At 35.4% G+C, this 17,913-nt stretch overlaps 1 protein-coding gene across 2 annotated transcripts in view; it reads right to left on the bottom strand.

The window, feature by feature from the left end:
* Positions 1 to 460: 460 nt before the first annotated feature.
* MOXD1 (monooxygenase DBH like 1) overlaps positions 461 to 17,913 on the bottom strand; it is an 84,452-nt gene continuing 66,999 nt past the window's right edge. Inside the window, exons 8-11 of one of the 2 annotated variants that reach the window (XM_032484936.1) lie at positions 16,786 to 16,845; positions 11,844 to 11,986; positions 2,521 to 2,689; positions 461 to 2,059 (exon numbers count right to left, since the gene is read on the bottom strand). In XM_032484936.1, the coding sequence (XP_032340827.1) occupies positions 1,892 to 2,059; positions 2,521 to 2,689; positions 11,844 to 11,986; positions 16,786 to 16,845 (540 nt within the window). In that variant the 3' untranslated portion in view covers positions 461 to 1,891. The remainder of the gene's footprint in view (positions 2,060 to 2,520; positions 2,690 to 11,843; positions 11,987 to 16,785; positions 16,846 to 17,913) is intronic. The other variant, XM_032484935.1, reaches the window with a different exon arrangement.

A 17,913-nucleotide genomic window follows, 5' to 3' on the forward strand; every position in this document is an offset into this window, starting at 1 on the left:
AGGAAACAGGTGATGGGCTCGATACAGGGCAGCAATAAAAAGCTTAGGCTGTTCAGGAAGCTCTGCTCAATATAAAAGCAAACTAACTTAGAATATAATCAGAATCCTACCGAATAGTCAACAGATAAACCTCCTTAACTTCAAAACCAGGGTCAGTTCCTCAAAATTATATTTATTCATGAGAATTCCTATGAAGAAGGATGTCAGCTTAATTCTTAGCAACATCAACTGGAAAAATAGGTTCCCTGGGCTCCAAAAATGCAAGCCTCCAAAAGCCATGTATGCTTTCTAAGCCGGTATGTTCACCTTCTTTACCAAGAACAATGAAAACAAATATAATATTACACAATTTCCAAAGGAAATCATTTTACTTTGATGGCTCAGATTCAGAAATTCTGAAGCAAAAATAAACATGAAATTTCAAATAGAGAGTGTTTGAGATGATCATATTTCTTGTACAAATATTTGGATGGGAAATCATAGAATCTGATGTAACACCTATGAAATAAAAAGAAGTCAAGTCAGTGATAAAATATTCCTCATAAATATTACAAACATTTCATTAGATGGACGAATTCTAAGAACCAAGAAGGCAAAACTCCAAAACACAATATTTATTTAAGACAATACAGTTTGTGTTGAAGACATGTTTTGCTGGGCAGAAAGGGCTTAAAAATGGAAGAGAAAAATTGCAACGTTCTGAATTGATTTGACTGGCAACATCAGTATTGAACCGCTTGCTTCTCTCAAGGAGTATACAAGGTACCACACAGAAATTTAATTTTATTTAGTTTATTAATATGATCCAAACAGGATTTAGCTTAAGAAATGAGCAAAAGACACAAAACAAGATTTGGCTGATCTATACAAAGGGAAACAAAAAAGGTGACAAGATTTTCAAGTGGTGACAATTTTCTTATAGAAAGTTAGCTTATTAACTAATATAAAAATAAATCTACAATAGCAACTGTGACTCAAATTGAGCCAGTATGCAGCACGTGTTACAAGCCACGTGGTCAGGGAGGTACTAGGGGGACCTCAAACCCTCCTCAGCTGGTTCACACTATCTGCCCTTTGACCTGGACCCTCATAAAAGACCCCTCACAGCACAGCATCTGCAGCCAGCTACATTTTCTCCTCAGCCTACCATCAGTTAGGTACCATGCCTGTGTTTCCCATAGACTTTCTTTTTAGACAGTGTCAGAGCTCAAGGAAAAAACTCACCTGGCCAGTGCTGAGCAGGGAAGGAAAAAAGAAAAGTACTCTGAGATGGGGTCAGGATAGTTTGGGAGGACCAAGAGACTCAGGAAACAAAGAACGGGCATCATCAGAAAGCGCTGAGGTCAGGGTCCCACAGGTAATTCACAGAAAAGGACAGAACCGGAAAAACGCCGCAAGATGGGAGGGCCCGCCGTTATACTGGGGAAATCACACCCAGAGAGCAAAAAAGAGGAAGCAAACTGGATGGAGAGTACCTCCTTTTACATCTTTAAGATGAAAACATTTTTAAAGAGGAATATAGAAACCAACTCAAACATTTTAAAAAGTAAAACAGCAACCATGAGTATTTCAATAAAATAAAACACAGAAGGAAATAATTCTTGTACTTTCACTTGACTTGTCCAAATTTTTTTTTTTTTAAAGGTTAAGTCAGGCCAGTTTTGCTTTATTTGGCGATGGATACATTTTATCAGACATTTCTGAGCAAAAGACGAGAAGCCAACGGACATCTCTCAAAGAGCCTGAGAAGGACGGGGAGGGGAGGCAGGGGACGTGGAAAGGAAGGCCTCCACCCCCTTCACGCTCAGCCCTCACGCCCAAAGTGTCTCTAACCTGCACATTCAATGTCTGGTTCAGATCACAGAAAACGTGGTCCCCGAGCACAACAGGATTACGGCCAAGAGCGGGAGATGCTTAGCGCCCCGCCCAGGACCGAGGACCACAGAAGCAGCTTGAGAGAGACACTTCCGTGCAAAGAAGAGGAAGATGCTGCACACACCACAGGCTCCGCTTTATAGGGTCTTTCTATATCTGGAGGTAAGGCTGTCATCCCTTGAATCTGAAAAGCAAACAGCAGAGGACGCCACTGAGGGGCTGATTTAAAAGCAGGGCTGTGGCCAAACCTGCTCAGCCCCTGCGCTTCTGCAGGGATGAAGGGCTGGGGCGAGGGTGGGGGGATGGTCGCTGAAGTTGCCCAGTGCCGGGGAGTCGGCACCTCAGGGATTTCCAGACACGCCTCTGGGGAAAAAGAGATATAAAAGGGGCCTTGTCGGCCCCATCTTGTTCCTCCTTCACTCCAACTTTAGCTTTAGAATAAATTTCCTTCTTCAGAAGGAGTGGAATCGGGAGTTTGTGGTCAACCTGAGTAATCACGGAACAAATAAATGATCAGCCACATCAAAAGATAACTGGACCGTTGGATTTATGGATATTTGTCTGTTCCTTGGATTTTATCTATTGTGAATTCGGGTAAGATGTAACATCTGGTTTCCCCAGAGATTAAAACCAAGTATGGCTTACCGACCACTCTGCGTTGTCTGTCTTTGAACATCTCACGTTCACCGGTAGGCTGAGGACAAGCTTATTGAAGGCGAGACCTTCCTTCTTAGTCCATTTAAACTTATTCATTGCATCCATGAAAGAAAGGTTTTTATACTGCTTGGGGCTTTTGATAATGAAAGGCCAGGTCCTGAATTTTAAAATAAATAACCATAATTAGTCAAATTTAAAACAAAAGCACTATATGTTTCCATTACTTTTCAACAGTCTAAAATGGACTTCATATTTGTGCATTTCTACACAGGTAGGTAATCTAATGCAGAGCACTGATGAGCTCAGCAGCAGTTGCCTGAAGAAAAGCAGATAAAATAAGAAATTTAAAAAAAAATTCTTTGGTTTAGTATCAGATGGGTATTACTTTTAGCCAAATACTTTTGGCTTAGAAAGCTTTCCCAGAGCCTCACACTTCCTCATGAATTTGTTTTGGCTCTATTAACAATATAGCTGGTAAGCATTCAGTTCTGAAGGGTATAAGGCTGATGAAACGTGAAAGTTCTGAAAAGTTACTGAACAAAGATGGAAGTTTCAATGCCATTACCCTTGAAAAGCCTGACCCCTGCTGGCTGCCCTGTTTTCAGTCACCTAAGTGACAAAAAATAATAAAAGATTAGAAACTGAGTCGGTGTTTTTAAAATTTCACTAAGAAAAAAACATTGTGCAGACAATAAGCTCTGCTTCTACTTGCTGGTCTAAAAAAACCGTATGTGACATGTCCAAGGAAGAAGGACGAAGTCACAGAAGAATGACTTGACCTGCTTGAAGTGATACACTTCAGGTGACGTCTTGCATTAAATATAAATTTTCTATTATTAATTCCTTAAAAAACGAGAAGTGTTTAAGTGTCAGCATATCTCACATATTTACACGAACTCCATGGACCCTCCAGGAGATTGTCATGGGTCACCAGTAGGAATTTGAGTCCCTTAACACCCCAAGGGAAGTTCCAGCAATTTCCAGTAATGAGCAGCGGCTATTAACCTCCAGCTGAAGAATCTACGTTTTTAATATTTGATCTTCACAATTTCTTCATTTATTTATGTCATAACTCTCTCTCTCAACATATAATCTACTCAGGCATGTTGAATATTATCTTTGCAATTAAGTTAAACCTCCTTCATTAATCTTTTAGAGTAATGACAAATTTTTAATGTCTAAAACAAAATCATTTCCTCCATATTCTAATAAGTGAGAATGAATAATACAATAGATAATATATGAAAAGTCTTCATTCCTAACCTTATTTTTTCCTTTAATTAAGGTCAGTTTATCTTTGTTGAGTTTGAAGTGCACTATTTTGTACAGAGACCTTAAAGTTAAGTACCATAAAGAGCAATCACCATCACACTACATTATACATATCCAGCAATGACCTAAAATCTATAGCATTGTTAAATTGCAGTAGCATTTGAAGACTTGTAGAGAACAATCCAATCCAGAATTAGTCTAAAATAAAACCTACATACAGTAAAAATGTGTATAAAGTGAAAACTTGCCTTGAAAGGGGTCCATTATATTTATATTCAATGTCTTTTTAAATAAACTAAAAGCTATAGCTAGATTTCACTCAAATGACTTTAAATCAAATATTAAAAATAAAATTTACTTTTCAGAAAGATAAGGTGTTTGTCTTTAAAAAAAAAAAACAACAGAAAATCAACTTCATAACCAGGGAAATGCTAGGGGAAAATCATCAGCCAGTAATCACCTCAAACACCACAAGGGGGCACTGGAATCTCTGCTAAAGTATTGTGAAAGTATTAAAGTATTGTAAAGTATCCCCTGAATTTTCTGCAGCCTTGCTGGTAAGAGTGAATAGTGTATCATATATACATATGTGTATACATATACATATACATATATATGAAATAAAAAGCTTAACTGCTGGAGCAAATTAACAAGCTAGAATCATTTTGAAATTTCACAGCATAAAGTGACAGAAGAGGTATAAACACATTTGTTTACTTACTATAAATATGTGGGAAAGGATACAGAAAAGGACAAACCCCATGAACCATATATTGGAGTCAGCATGACAGTCTGGGTGAGCGGAGGTGTGGTCACCAATGTCCCTGACGTGGCGTCTATGGCTCATTTTTAATGCTTCCTTTCCCTTCCTACTAAATTAGTTCAGGGTCCTGCTCTCTATAGAGCACCACACAAACACATTTCCTAACCTTTCCAGCCCATCCTATACCACACTTCCAGATAACCACTGGAGAAAAGAGAAAAAAAGACAGAATGAGGAGAAATCCGGAAAAAGTAAATGTTTATCCTGAGTATTACCCATAAAAGACTAAGCACTAAACCTTGAAACAGGTAACCTTGAAGTAGCATGTTCTTCTGCTATCACAAGTACTGGGACTTAGAGATACTAGAATGTTCTAGATATTACAGGTTATATTTCTGCTCATCTGGGCAGTGTCCAGATGTGTCCCAGATACACATATAAATAAAAAGGTGTTATTTATAGATCACTGTAGTTGACAAGAATAAATCATTAATTTACTAGAATTTAACATTAATGAGTAATTTTCCTTTGTAAGTTTAATTGACAAGTTGATTTTAAAATATATGAGAAAATGGAATAAACTTAGATTATCTAAAATAATTTGGGGAAAAGAAAAAAATGATAAAGTTTGGGGACTTACTCTTATTTTAAGATGTACTATAAAACTAATAATAATTGAGTATGGTATTATATTAAGGCTAATCAGGTACCACAATGAAACAGAACTTAAGAGTCCAGAAATCATCAATATATGGTGAAATGATTTTCAACAAACATTCCAGGGTAATTAAATAGGAAAATGGTAGTTTTTTTCATCAAATGGTTCTCTTACAACTTGATATTCTTGTGAAATACAATGAACTTCAGCATATACAATGCAAAAAATAAATTATTTGAAATGGATGATCAGCCTAAAGCTTAAACTATGAAGTTTGTAGGGGAAAAAAAAACAGGGGAAAATCTTCACAACTTTGGGAGGCAAAATTTTCTTACACAGGAGATCAAAAGCATGAAACAAACCAAAAATGATAAAAAAGGGCTTCAAAAAATATAGTTAAAAAACTAAAATCAGGCCACAGACCGGGAAAAAAATTATTTGCAAACATGTATCTGACAGATGATTTATATCCAAAGTATAAAGAACTCTTAAAGATTATGAGGAACTCTTACAAGTCAATAGTAAAAAAAAGTAACCCAGTTAAATGGACAAAATTGGAACAATTAAAAAGGAACATATGTAAATAACTAATAAGCAGGTGAAAAGAGGCTCAGCACCATTTGTCACAAGGGAAATGGAAACCAAAACTGCAATAAGATGCCCCTTCATACACATTAACATAGATTAAAATTTAAAATACTGAAAATACAAAGCTTTGGGAAGAATGTTAAGCCATAGGAGCCCTTATACATTACTGATGAGAATGTAAAAAGACACCATTTTGGAGAACATTCTGAGAGTCTCATGCAGTAAACATAAACTTAGTATATAGTCCAGGGATTCCATCTCTAAGTATTAACCCAGAAATTGAAAACATATGTCCAAGCAAAGATGAACACAATCATGTTCATAGCAGCTTTCTTCATAAAAGCCACAGACTGGAAACAATCTGAATGTTTTCCAACTGGAGAATTGATAAATGAATTTGTATATATCTGCACAGGGGGAATACTACTCAGCAATGAAAAGGAATGAATTGCATACACACACACATATGTACACATAAATACATATATAGTTATGTGTATAGATCAATGTCCATAAATATTCATCAGTATAGATGAATCTCAGAAACATTTTGAATTAAAGAAGCCAGGCACAAAAGAGTATATACCATATGATCCTACTTTTATAAAATCTAGAAAAGATCAAACTAATAGTGGGCATAAGGCAGATTCATAGTTTCCTGGGCTTTGTGTGGGAGGTGGGATGGTCTCCAGAGGTGTGAGAGGACTTTTGATGGTGGTGAAAACACTCCATCTCATCTGTGATGTGGTTACACAGGGGTACACGTCTGAGAAAATTTTCTAACAGTATACCGAACATAGGGGTATTTTATTGTATGTAAGTTCTGTCTCAAGCATTTGACTTTAAAAAAATAAATAACAAATAGTTAAAAACATACCAGCAAACCGACCAAAAAGATACAACATAAATTTTACCAATCAAATGGTTAAAGGAGACCAGGATATCTGACTTAACAAGGAACGATTCCTACTCTTCCTGACACTCTCTGAGCACATGAATATCTGGAAGCACCTGGGGAAGCTGTACCTCCCTGTTAAAAGCAAAGACTTGAGAGCTGCAACAGACCTGACAGCATAATATAAGGCCTGGGACATTCTTCTAAGGAAAGGTATTCAGCCCCACAAGTTAGAAAACATCCTCTAATAGATTTTTAATACAATCTGAGGAGGGAATAACTAATGTGTTGTGAAATAGAGTTTACAGTTCCACCTCTGTGCATACAGCCCTTTACCTTCAAAATATAGAAAAGTAAGTACATAAAACATATCACCCAAACCTCAAACTGTGCTGTGGAGAGAAAGCAAGCTACGGCCAGGTTTGCTTAGAAGGTAGTCCAAAATTCATTTGTATTTTACCAGAGCAAGGATAAGTTTCAGAACTGGCTCAGCATAAGCAAGAAATGACATAACCACCATGCAAACTTAGGAAGAAAGGAAATTATACCATGTTTCATGTAAAGAGACAGAAAAAACTAACTCTAGAAGAAGATCTCAACCAATTATAACAGAGAGAATTCTCACCAGTGTTTCATGCGATACAGTTATTTAATAGGAACATGAATTCAATTAAACAAGGGCTCAAATGCAAGATGATAAAACAACCGAACGAGATGAAAGGGGAGATAGCAAACCACAGGAAATAAATTTAAGACAAAACAAAGTCAGCACTTAATTAAGGGAGAAAAAGCAAGAAGTAGAAAAGCACTTCTGAAAAATTATAAGAAAAAGTTTGCTTGAGAAAAATCTGAAATAGATTAGAAAAAAAACTGTAGATATAAGATAAAATTTCCTTGAAATGAAAAAAGAAGTGAGTATACGTACTGAAAGAGCACTCTTGTGTTTCAGGAAAATTTGATTCATATGCTCAATATTAAAATATGTAGAATTTAACATCTGAATTCTACAGGCAGAGGAAGAATTTTCCCATTCATCCAAAGACATTGCTGAACTGGGGGAATAGCTATAACCCCAAAATATTATACCCAGCCAAATGCTGTCTACATTTAAATGCAGAAATTTTCAAACATTAAAAAAACACAGGGCATAAGGCATGTGGAAGCCCTTCTTGATCAAGCAACTTTAGGACAAAATCCTGATAAATCAAATTCAAACAACTCAGAAATGCTAAAATCATATAAAGATTAAAGAATATCATTAAATCTATTTAGAAATAGAAGTTGCATTAGATATTGTGAGAATTATGTTTCAGAATTAAGTGTAAAAACCAAAAATCTCAAAAATTATAATATAAATGATAAATATTTGGAGGTACAATAAAGGAGGATGGGAGAAAATGTGAAAGTATGAATGTCCTCATGTTTTATCATCTAAAATTGAAACATGGCATTAAAAAAGTGAGTGCAATGTGTTCATACCTTTTTTGATCTATTTTGTCAACATTTGAGAGCCCCTTTATTATTTCTTCTGGTTAAAAATAACAGCAACATTTATTTAAATTTCAACAATTATTCAATTTTAATTTAGTTTCTTTTCTTCTGATAAATTAAAACAAAATTAAACTGCAATACTTTTGCTTAAAACAGTGCAAAAACAAAATTAAACTGCAATACTTTTGCTTAAAACAGTGCATAAAGCATAACCTTTATATCACTAATCTGTTCATCTTTACGTGAATACCTACATAGAGAGATGTCTGTAATGACATTCAATTAACATTAGTGTTGTTTGTTTCTAACAGAATTTGAGGTGATTGCCTTTGTCTTTTTTTAAGACCCTTTCCTGCATTATCTAAACTCTTTATAAAAAGCCTGTGTAATTTTTACCCCTTATCAACATAATGTGATTTTTCCTGCAAAGAAAAATAGAAACACTTCTTTTGATTCTTTTTAAGAAAGAACAAATAAGGCAGGAACTTCCCATCATGTAAACCTGACTGGAACTGTGGGGACAGTAGTGAACTGTGGTGCAGCGGAGAATACAAAATTATCTAAACTCATTATCTATTCTGTTATCTGATCTGTGGGAGCTTTTTTGTTTTTCCTTGAGCCTTGCCAGATCTGTAGGAGGCAGAGAAAACCTGCACCCCCACAACAGACAAATCCTGGGACAGGATGTACTGGCCTCTTTTTTCCCACCAATGCATCCTTTCATCCTAGAATTGCTACAGAATGTTTAAAATTAAACCGAGCACCTAACGAATCATTATATTAAAAGTAAAAATATGAGATTCTAGGTCCTATGTTATGTGATATTCCTGTTTAGTACTGGACCCTCAAACCAGATAAGCAATATTCTTATAAGCAAAACAGAAAAAAAAAAAAAAAGCACCCAAATCATTTCTCTCTTTCTGATCATTTAGCCAGTTCCTTGTTGGTTTGGCCTTTAACAATATTTATGTCAGTGTGATGGTGAACTAGACTTGAAAGGCTGATTTAAAGTCCAAACATGGATTTTATAACAGAGGCTCTTTTTCACCCATCTTTTTGAAGAGTAAATATATTTAACCATGTAGTTAAATGGTTTTATGTGGGCAATGACATCTCAAAACTGGCCTTGTTCTGGGAAGCAATTCTCCCTGTCTTTCTAAGTGATGAAAAACCCAACTTCAGTATTTCCTGGAGGAGACCAAATGGGTGGACACTGACAGAGCTCTTGGGACACAGGAGCTGAGCATTTCCAGAGGGTTCACACAAGCTGAACACAAATGAAAATAGCTGGACCATGGAACACATCTCATTCATCTTGTAAATACAAAACTTTGAATGTTCATTTGTTTTCAACATTCTCTCAAGCATTCTCTTGATTAGGAAAAGTTTCCAGTCAGTATCTTAAAAATATTCTAAAGGTAAAAAAAGGCTACTTATGTTTTAGAAATAATATCTTAAAAACAAGACTACATCCTAGTATTTTTGGAATGACATTTTATGGGCTGTTTTGATTTTCATTGATATTTTATTTCTTCATTTGCAATACAGTAATTGACTGTGAACAAAAAGACAGAAATATGAGAGACCACAGCACAAACCCCAGCTCTCCCATTTATTATATATTCTATGAGGCTGAACAGACTCTTAATCTCTGTTTCCATTTCCTCCTCTATAACTGGGATTGCAAATACTGCTCTATCTGTTGGAATTGTGTGGCAAAAAAACTAAATGATATCGTGTATGTGAAAATGCTTTGTAAACTACAACCTAATTTACGCCAGTGTTTTATTTGTATTTTAGTAGACACAGACTTCTGGTCTGGTGGTCACTGGGTAGGAACTCAGTAGAATATATCTATGAATAGTGTTTCATTTAAAAAGAAGAGTGTTTTTAGTTCCTAATTTATAATCCCTATAAAATTTTGGAACAAAAAAGTAGACCATAATTATATTCTCCTTCAGATCTGCATTTTACCACATCCTCACTAGATGTCTTTTTTAATCTCTCCTAAAATACACCTCCTCAAAAATTTATGTGTATATTTTTGCCTAGTTACATCAGTCACTTTCATTTTGAAAAATTCTAATCATTAGAAAATTCTTCCTTATGTTAAAATAAAATCTATGCTCCAAAATTTCCACCAGCCACCCTAATTCTTCTTCGTGGTATTACTAAAAATGGATAAAATCCTTCTTTCCTACATCAAACTTAATATATGCAAAAGAGAATTTTTAATTTCTTTTCAAACATGTTTCCCGCACCATTCACACATCATTTTCCCTTTACTTTTCTCTCCCTCACTGGCTCTTCTCTCTGCAGAGTATACTCGTATATCTTTCCATGGCTGACTCCCCATCACTTAGGTCTCTGCTCAAACATCACCTCCTGCTATGGACTGAATATTTGTGTCTCCCTCGCCCAGATTCATATGTTGAAATCCTAATGCCCAAGGTGGCATTATTAGGAGGTGGGGATTTTGGGGGGCTCTGCTCTTATAAATAGGATAAGTGCCCTTATAGAAGCAGCTTGAGAAAGCTCCCTGGACCCTCTGCCACATGAGGTCACTGTGAGAAGATGGCTATCTATGAGGAAGTAGGTCTTCACCAGACCCTCAATCTGCCAATACCTTGATCTTGGACTTCCCAGCCTCCAGAACTGTGAGGCAAATCTGTTGTTTATAAGCCGCCCTGTCTATGGAAGTTATAGCAGCCAGCATGGGCCAAGACACCTCCCTACAGAAGCTTTCACCACCCTACTGACAACAGCTACACACTTCCTTCACTGTCTCGATTATGCTCATAACATCTACTAATATCTGAAATTTTATATTTATATTGTTTGCTTTTTAACTGCCCCCCCCAACTCTAGCATACAGTCTTGAGGAACGCAAGACTAATTTTATCTTGTTGATTATTTTATCTTCAGTCATTTCTATGATACGCAATTGTACAGAAAGAGTTCACACAGCAGGCCTGAGACAGCCATCCTTAGGGACACCTGCTTAGAAGAGTAACTCTGGCTGGCAGAGGCAACTTAAATGGGCAACAATTTCCTCCACTGACATAAAACTTTCTTTAAACACTAGGAGTAATTTACTGCACCTAGATGTTCTGTATAAGCGATGTAGTTTATGTTGAACACTGCTTTCCTTCTGGGAGTCTTGAATTTTGGTACTTGCTAAGCAGAGGGCAGCCCCCAATAAAAACTCCGGGCACTGAGTCTCTAATGAGTCTCTCCAGTTGCCAACACTTCATACATGTTGTCACAATCTGATGCTGGAGGGATTAAGCACATTCTTTGTGACTCCACTGGGACATGTCTCTTGGAAGCTTGCTCCTGGTTTCCTGTGGATTTTGCCACATGTGCCTTTTCCTCTTGTTCAGTTTTCTTTCCATTATTTCACTGTAATAAATATTAGTCATGAGTCCAACTATATGCTGAATCCTCTAGGTCTTCCTAGAAAACCACTGAACCTGAGAGTAGTCTTGGGGGCCCTGGACATAGCAGAAAAAAGCTTACTTGGTCTCCCCAGTTGAAAATAATCAAATAGAACAGCACATAAAGGAATTTCACAACATGCTGATGAATCTAGTATGAAAATAAAGCTCAACCTACCCCTACCATGAAATCCATTTACCACTTACGTGACTGGCCTGTAGATCTCCTTAACACCAATGAACTGAAGCTGTTCCATAATGTCTGGAATACTTGCACATCGAGTAAGATTAATTCTTGGGTAATAAAGAAGGTATGAAAGACACATTTCATTCCTGGTGCTTAATCCTCCCTGAAAATGGAGATATTTTATTTAGAAAAGTGTATGTTCCACCGACTCTGACACACAGCACATGAGCCACAAATGGTACTTTCTTCAGATACTGAAAGGTAATAGATCTTAAGGCTGAAAAATAATCACCTAAATGACAATTTGGTTTTTAGAAATATAGTGGCACTTATAAAAGTTAATAAAATTATTTCCATTTCTTTAAAAGTTGCCTTTCTTAAATAACCTAATAATCTCCTCAAAGTTCTGTACGTATGATGTAAACTTCTCACCACAGTGAACATTTCAGAGGATTAGGGGGATGTTTAGTAACATGATACCAATCAGCCAGTTCAATGGAATCTTTGCCTGATTGCACTGAATTTTCTATAATCTTGTTGTCATGTATATAAACATTAGCAGCTGTATACCACGGGGCAGACAGATTTCACATTTGGAATCTAAGTAGTAAATTATCTACTAAAATTAAAAAAGATCAAAGATCCTCAGAAGAACTAAATCTGGAGTTACTATGACATATATCTACAATGTCCAATTTTCAACCAAAGGTTATTAAATAAGAGAAAAACCAGAAAACTATGATCTGTACTCAGGGAAAAAAAGTTGTCAGTAGAAATTGATTGTGAGCAGATATAGACACTGGATTTAGCAAAGACTTAAAAACAGATATACATATGTTTAAAGAGCTAAAGTAAGATGTTCAAATAATTAAAGGTAAATATGTTAAAAATGAGTGAACAAATTAGGAATGACATCAGAGAAAAGAAAACATTAAACAAGGACTGAATAGAAATTCCAGCATTGAAAGATACTGTAACTAAATTTAAAAATCACAGGATGGGCTCAACAGCAACTTGAAATGACAGAGGAAGAGTGAGTAAACTTGAAGACTGAGCAACAGAAATTTTCCAACCCAAAGAATGGAGAGAAAAAAAGACTAAAGAAAGGGAAGACATCTCAGAGGTCTGTAGAACAATATTAAATATTCGAACACACATGTAATTGGAGTTCCAGAATGAGAGGGAAGAGAGAAAAGAGTAGAAAAAAGTTCTTAAAAAAAAATGGTGGAAATCCTCCCAAATTGAGTGAAAAACATTAACTTACAGACCCAAGAAGAAGCTCAACAAATGCCAAAGATAATTATGAAGAGAGTCATCCCTAGACACATCACAGTCATATTGCTGGAAGCCAAAGACAAAGAGAAAATCTTGAAAGCAGCAAGAGAAAAATGACACATTGTGTACAGGGGAACAATAATACAGTGGACAACTGACATTTCATCATAAATGACAGACGTAACAAAAAGATATTGGAATTACATATTCAGGTGCTCCAAGAAAAAAAAGATTAACCAAGAATGCTGTACCCAGCAAATCATCTATCCTTGAAAAGTGAAGATGAAAAACTTAGTAGTATCGTTCATAGTTATATGTTAACGTAGTGGCTAGTATGCAATGATTTTACAAACTGTGAAACATAACACCTTGCATTTGCTGTGCAGGGCAGGACTGGGCAAAAGGAGAAGCTGGTCTACAAATGAAGCTGCAACTGACACCACAGTAAATAGATTAAATATGTATCTACCCTTGAGCCAGGATGGCTCTTTAGAGTTGTACCAAATTGTAGGAAGGGAGTTGGTCTTTTGTATCCTCACATCAATGAGTTATTGGCTGTTGGTTGCTCTACTGGGGAGGGTGTAACTTTAAGTGAGTCATTCCCTGATATGGATAGCAACGCCCAGCAAGAGACACAGATGTGAACATATTATCTGATATTTTCAGTGGCTGAGGTTTAGCTGTATTGGCCCTGAAGAGGGAAGGTATGCAGGCAGAGCACCAAAATATACACTAAAATAATCATTTATTGTGTCTGTAGTAAAGTATTTCACGCGAATAAAATTACATACAAGGCATGAGAAAAATAAAGCCAACATCAGTGTACTGACCACCCTCATCTGTAATCCCCCTTTCCCTCATGCTAACCAAAGACATGGTTATCTTAATATTTTGTTTACCATTCTATTGCTTTTCATCACACCTTACTTTCAGTTTATTGATGTATGTATCCCTGAACAGTACATTGTTGAATTTTTGTTTGTTCTTGAACTTTAGATACACATCATACTACATATAGTCTGCTGCAAACTTGCTCTTTTCGATCAACATTATGTTCTTCAGATACATTCATATTAATATAGGTGGCTTCAGTTCATCAATTTTCATAACTATATACTATTCATATATCATATGACATATTATAATGTATTTATTTGTTCTCCTTTTGATAAACAGTTGGAGCTATTCCCAATTTTTTGTTCCTGTGGTATTATATGCTACTATGAATATTTTATATGTTTCTCTCCTGGAACACTTCCTGCAAAAGTAACCTGAAGGTTAAATCTACATAGAAATGGAAATGAGTAGAGCATGTATGAATCTCCAACTTTAATACATAATGTCGTCTTTCCCCAAAGTGACTTTGTAAATTTACATTGAGCAAGTATGAGGGTTCCGGTTTTAATACACTGGAATTGCAACTTTAAATACTGCCAAACTAGTGGGTACAAAATAATTCTGGTTTACATTCGCATGACCTTGGTTCAAATGAAACTGAGCATCCTTTCATGTTTATTATCTTTTGGGGCTTTTCTTTCTGTGAAATATTTTTATCTTTTGCTCTTTTTTATTGTATGTTTGTCTTACATTCCTGATTTGTAGAATTTATTTTATATGCTGGATACTAATGCTTTGTTTATGTATGTCAAATACATTTTTTCAGTTTAAAACTCTTCTTTTCATTTGCTTAACAGTATTTTTTTTAGTAACCAAAAGTGTTAAGGGAGTCAAATTCATCAATCTTCTAATTTATAGTTTGTGCTTTTTATGTTTTAAGAAGTTCTTACCTACCCCAAAGTCATAAAGTTATAATTATATATTTTCTCCTAACATTTTTAAGATTTGGTTCTTCATACCTTAATATTTAATCTACCTGAAACTGATTTTTTATGTATTATGGGAGATAAAGATGTCATTTTATTTTTGTCATCTGGATACATAATTGTGCCAGTATTCTTTAGTGAAAAGCCCATCCTTTCCCAGTTAGCTGAATGCCATGTCTATTCTAAACCAAGTTTGCCTACAGGGGGTTTGTAAGGTCTGTTTCTGGGTTCCCTGTTCTGTTCCACTGTTCTAACTTTGGACCCCAACCACACTATTAATCACCACAGCTTTAAAATACACCTTCATATCTAGTAGCTTATTTCCCATCTGGTTCTTTTTAGTAGTGTCTTGCTTAGACCCTTTGATTTTTTTATGTAGATTTTATAATCAACTTGCTCTGTGTAAAAGCTAAAACTGTAAAATTTTTAGAAAATTTTTGAAAAAAAGAGAAAACCTTTGGCTAGGTGAAAATTTCTTAGTAAGGACACCAAAACCCCAAACCAAAAAATCTCTCTGATTTTTTTTTTTTACTGGAATTGTATCAAATTTATAAATCAATTTAGAAAGAAGAATTATCTTTCTTTTACTGAGCTTTTCTATCCATAAACACAATATCTCTTAATTTGTTTAGGTGTTCTTTAATGTCTTGCAATAAAGATTAATAATTTCCTCCATAGAGATACAACACATCTAATGCTAGGTTTTATTTCTATAGAATTTATAGTCTTAAATTGCATTTTCTTCAGGTAGTTTATTGTATACTAAAAATACAATTACTTTTAGATATTATCAATTTGGGGAAGGCTTTTGATGTGGAAAACTATGATATCTGTGAATAATATGTTTTACTTCTGAGCTTCTCACTTTCTGATCTTTATATCTTATTTTTTCTTTCCTATTACAGTATTGAACAGAAATAGTGATATAAAATATCCTTGTCTCCTTCCTAATTTTAAAGAAACACTTCTAGTACTTCACTTAGTTTGATATTGGTTATAGATTTTTCACAGCTAATCTTTATCTGGTTAAGACAATTCTCTCAAATTCCTGGTTTGCTAAATGTCCTTTACCCCCTCTCATGACTGGCAAATTTTATAAATGCTTTTCCTGCCCCTATTGAGGTAACCGTACATCTTTTTCTTTCAATTTCTTAATGTATAATAGTATTAAAACATTTTCTAATGTAAACCATTTTTACACTCCTTAGCTAAGCCCAAATTGGTCCAAACATTACATTTTTATGTAATGCTGGACTTGGTTTGTCAATACTTCGTTAAAGTTACTTCCATCTGCTGCAGGTTGTGGACCTTTCTCATCCTGTCCCTATCAAGTTTGAGTATTAAGATTATGATAACTTCATAAAATGAGTAGGTAGGAGGTGTTTCCCTTTTTCTGCGTTCCCTGGAAGAGACTGAGGAAGGCACGAGTGATTTATTTCTTGAATGTTTGGCAGAACTCCCCAGTAAATCTGTTGGGACCAGATTTCTCTTTGGATCAGAAGCCCTAAGGTCATGGAATTCATTCTTCCTTTTGAAGTCTTGATTCATCTAAGTCCAGACTCATGTGCATGGTCATTAGTGACCACCAGTCTTTTATTAGTATTTGGTGAGGAAAAACTAAAAGACTAAGGATAGCTTTTCATGAAAGAGTCAATAAATCACACTGCAAATATTACCACAGCATCATTAGTTAATCTGATAAAATGCTAAAACAGCTCTGATTTCGCTTTTATGATGTTTCATGTTCAAGACATTCAGGAATTATGCTTCCAAATGGGAATGTTTTTTACCTTTTTCTTCTAAAATCAAAGTTGACTCCTCCCTCTCCACAAATAAATTTTAATAATAATAAAATTCTTCTTACCCAAGTCATCCGGGCTCTATCTTTTGTGTTGTAGCGACACTCAGTAATTAGATTATCTCCCTGAAACATAAAAGTATAAGCTTTCAGATTGGAGTTTCATGCTGTTTTATTTATCTAATACATTTGTAGGCCAACAATTTAATTTGCTACATGAATGGACGCATTAAGTGATTTGATTTACAAGAAGACCTTTCATCTATTACATTCCAGGATTGCTAGTACAATAAGCAAGTAAACACAAAAATAAGGCTCTCTTTGATCCAGCCAGACTCTACCATGTTCTAGCTGCATGACCTTAGGTAAGGAAATGAATCATCTGGGCACAATGTATTCATCTAAAAAATAATGATAAAAATAGCACTTATCTTGCACAGCTGTTGTGAGGAGATGAAATGACATTACACACAATTAGTTCTTAGTGCAGATTAAACACTTCATAAATGTTAGCCACAGAGACTAGTTACTGTGATTATTTTCTCATTTACGTTATTTCTTCAAAGGTCTTTAGTCAGGTCTTTATTTCTTTAAAACAGAATTGTGAAGCAAATTACTAGTAATTTTTTCCTCTGTACTTTCCAACCTCTTAACACATCAGCACCTAAAGGAAATAATTTTTTATGGCTCTCCAGTCAGGTAAATAGACAGCAACTCATGGACCAGAATGAGCACTGGGTAATGGTCACCAGATCTGTCCTCCCTGCTTGGCTATTCAGAGAGCTCAGGGATCAATACTTCAATATATTTATACCCTGCTCACGGCACACCAGTTGAGGGGCTCTGGAGATAACCCAGTATAACTGGTTGGAGAGCCCAAAGACAACACCATAAAATACAGTGTCGTCCTTAAGAATCTTGAGATCACTGTTTCTCAAACTTCATCTTTCTATTCTCAGGATGTATGAGGGAATTTCTGCATGAAGAGAAGATATTGCTGTTATTCTCATTTCATAAATATTGAAGTATCTGATTTTTAAGAAGAGAATAAGAGTAGGAATTCATATAATTATTGAGCCTGATGATCATGGAATAAAAAATTGGACAAGATGAAGCATCAAAAAAATTTCAATCCATCATTATTATAAGGCATAAGATTCTCTTCTGTGTCCTTCTACCATAACCCTAAGTATT

This window comes from Camelus ferus, chromosome 8 (assembly GCF_009834535.1).
Source record: "Camelus ferus isolate YT-003-E chromosome 8, BCGSAC_Cfer_1.0, whole genome shotgun sequence".
NCBI classification, from domain to species: Eukaryota; Metazoa; Chordata; class Mammalia; order Artiodactyla; family Camelidae; genus Camelus; species Camelus ferus.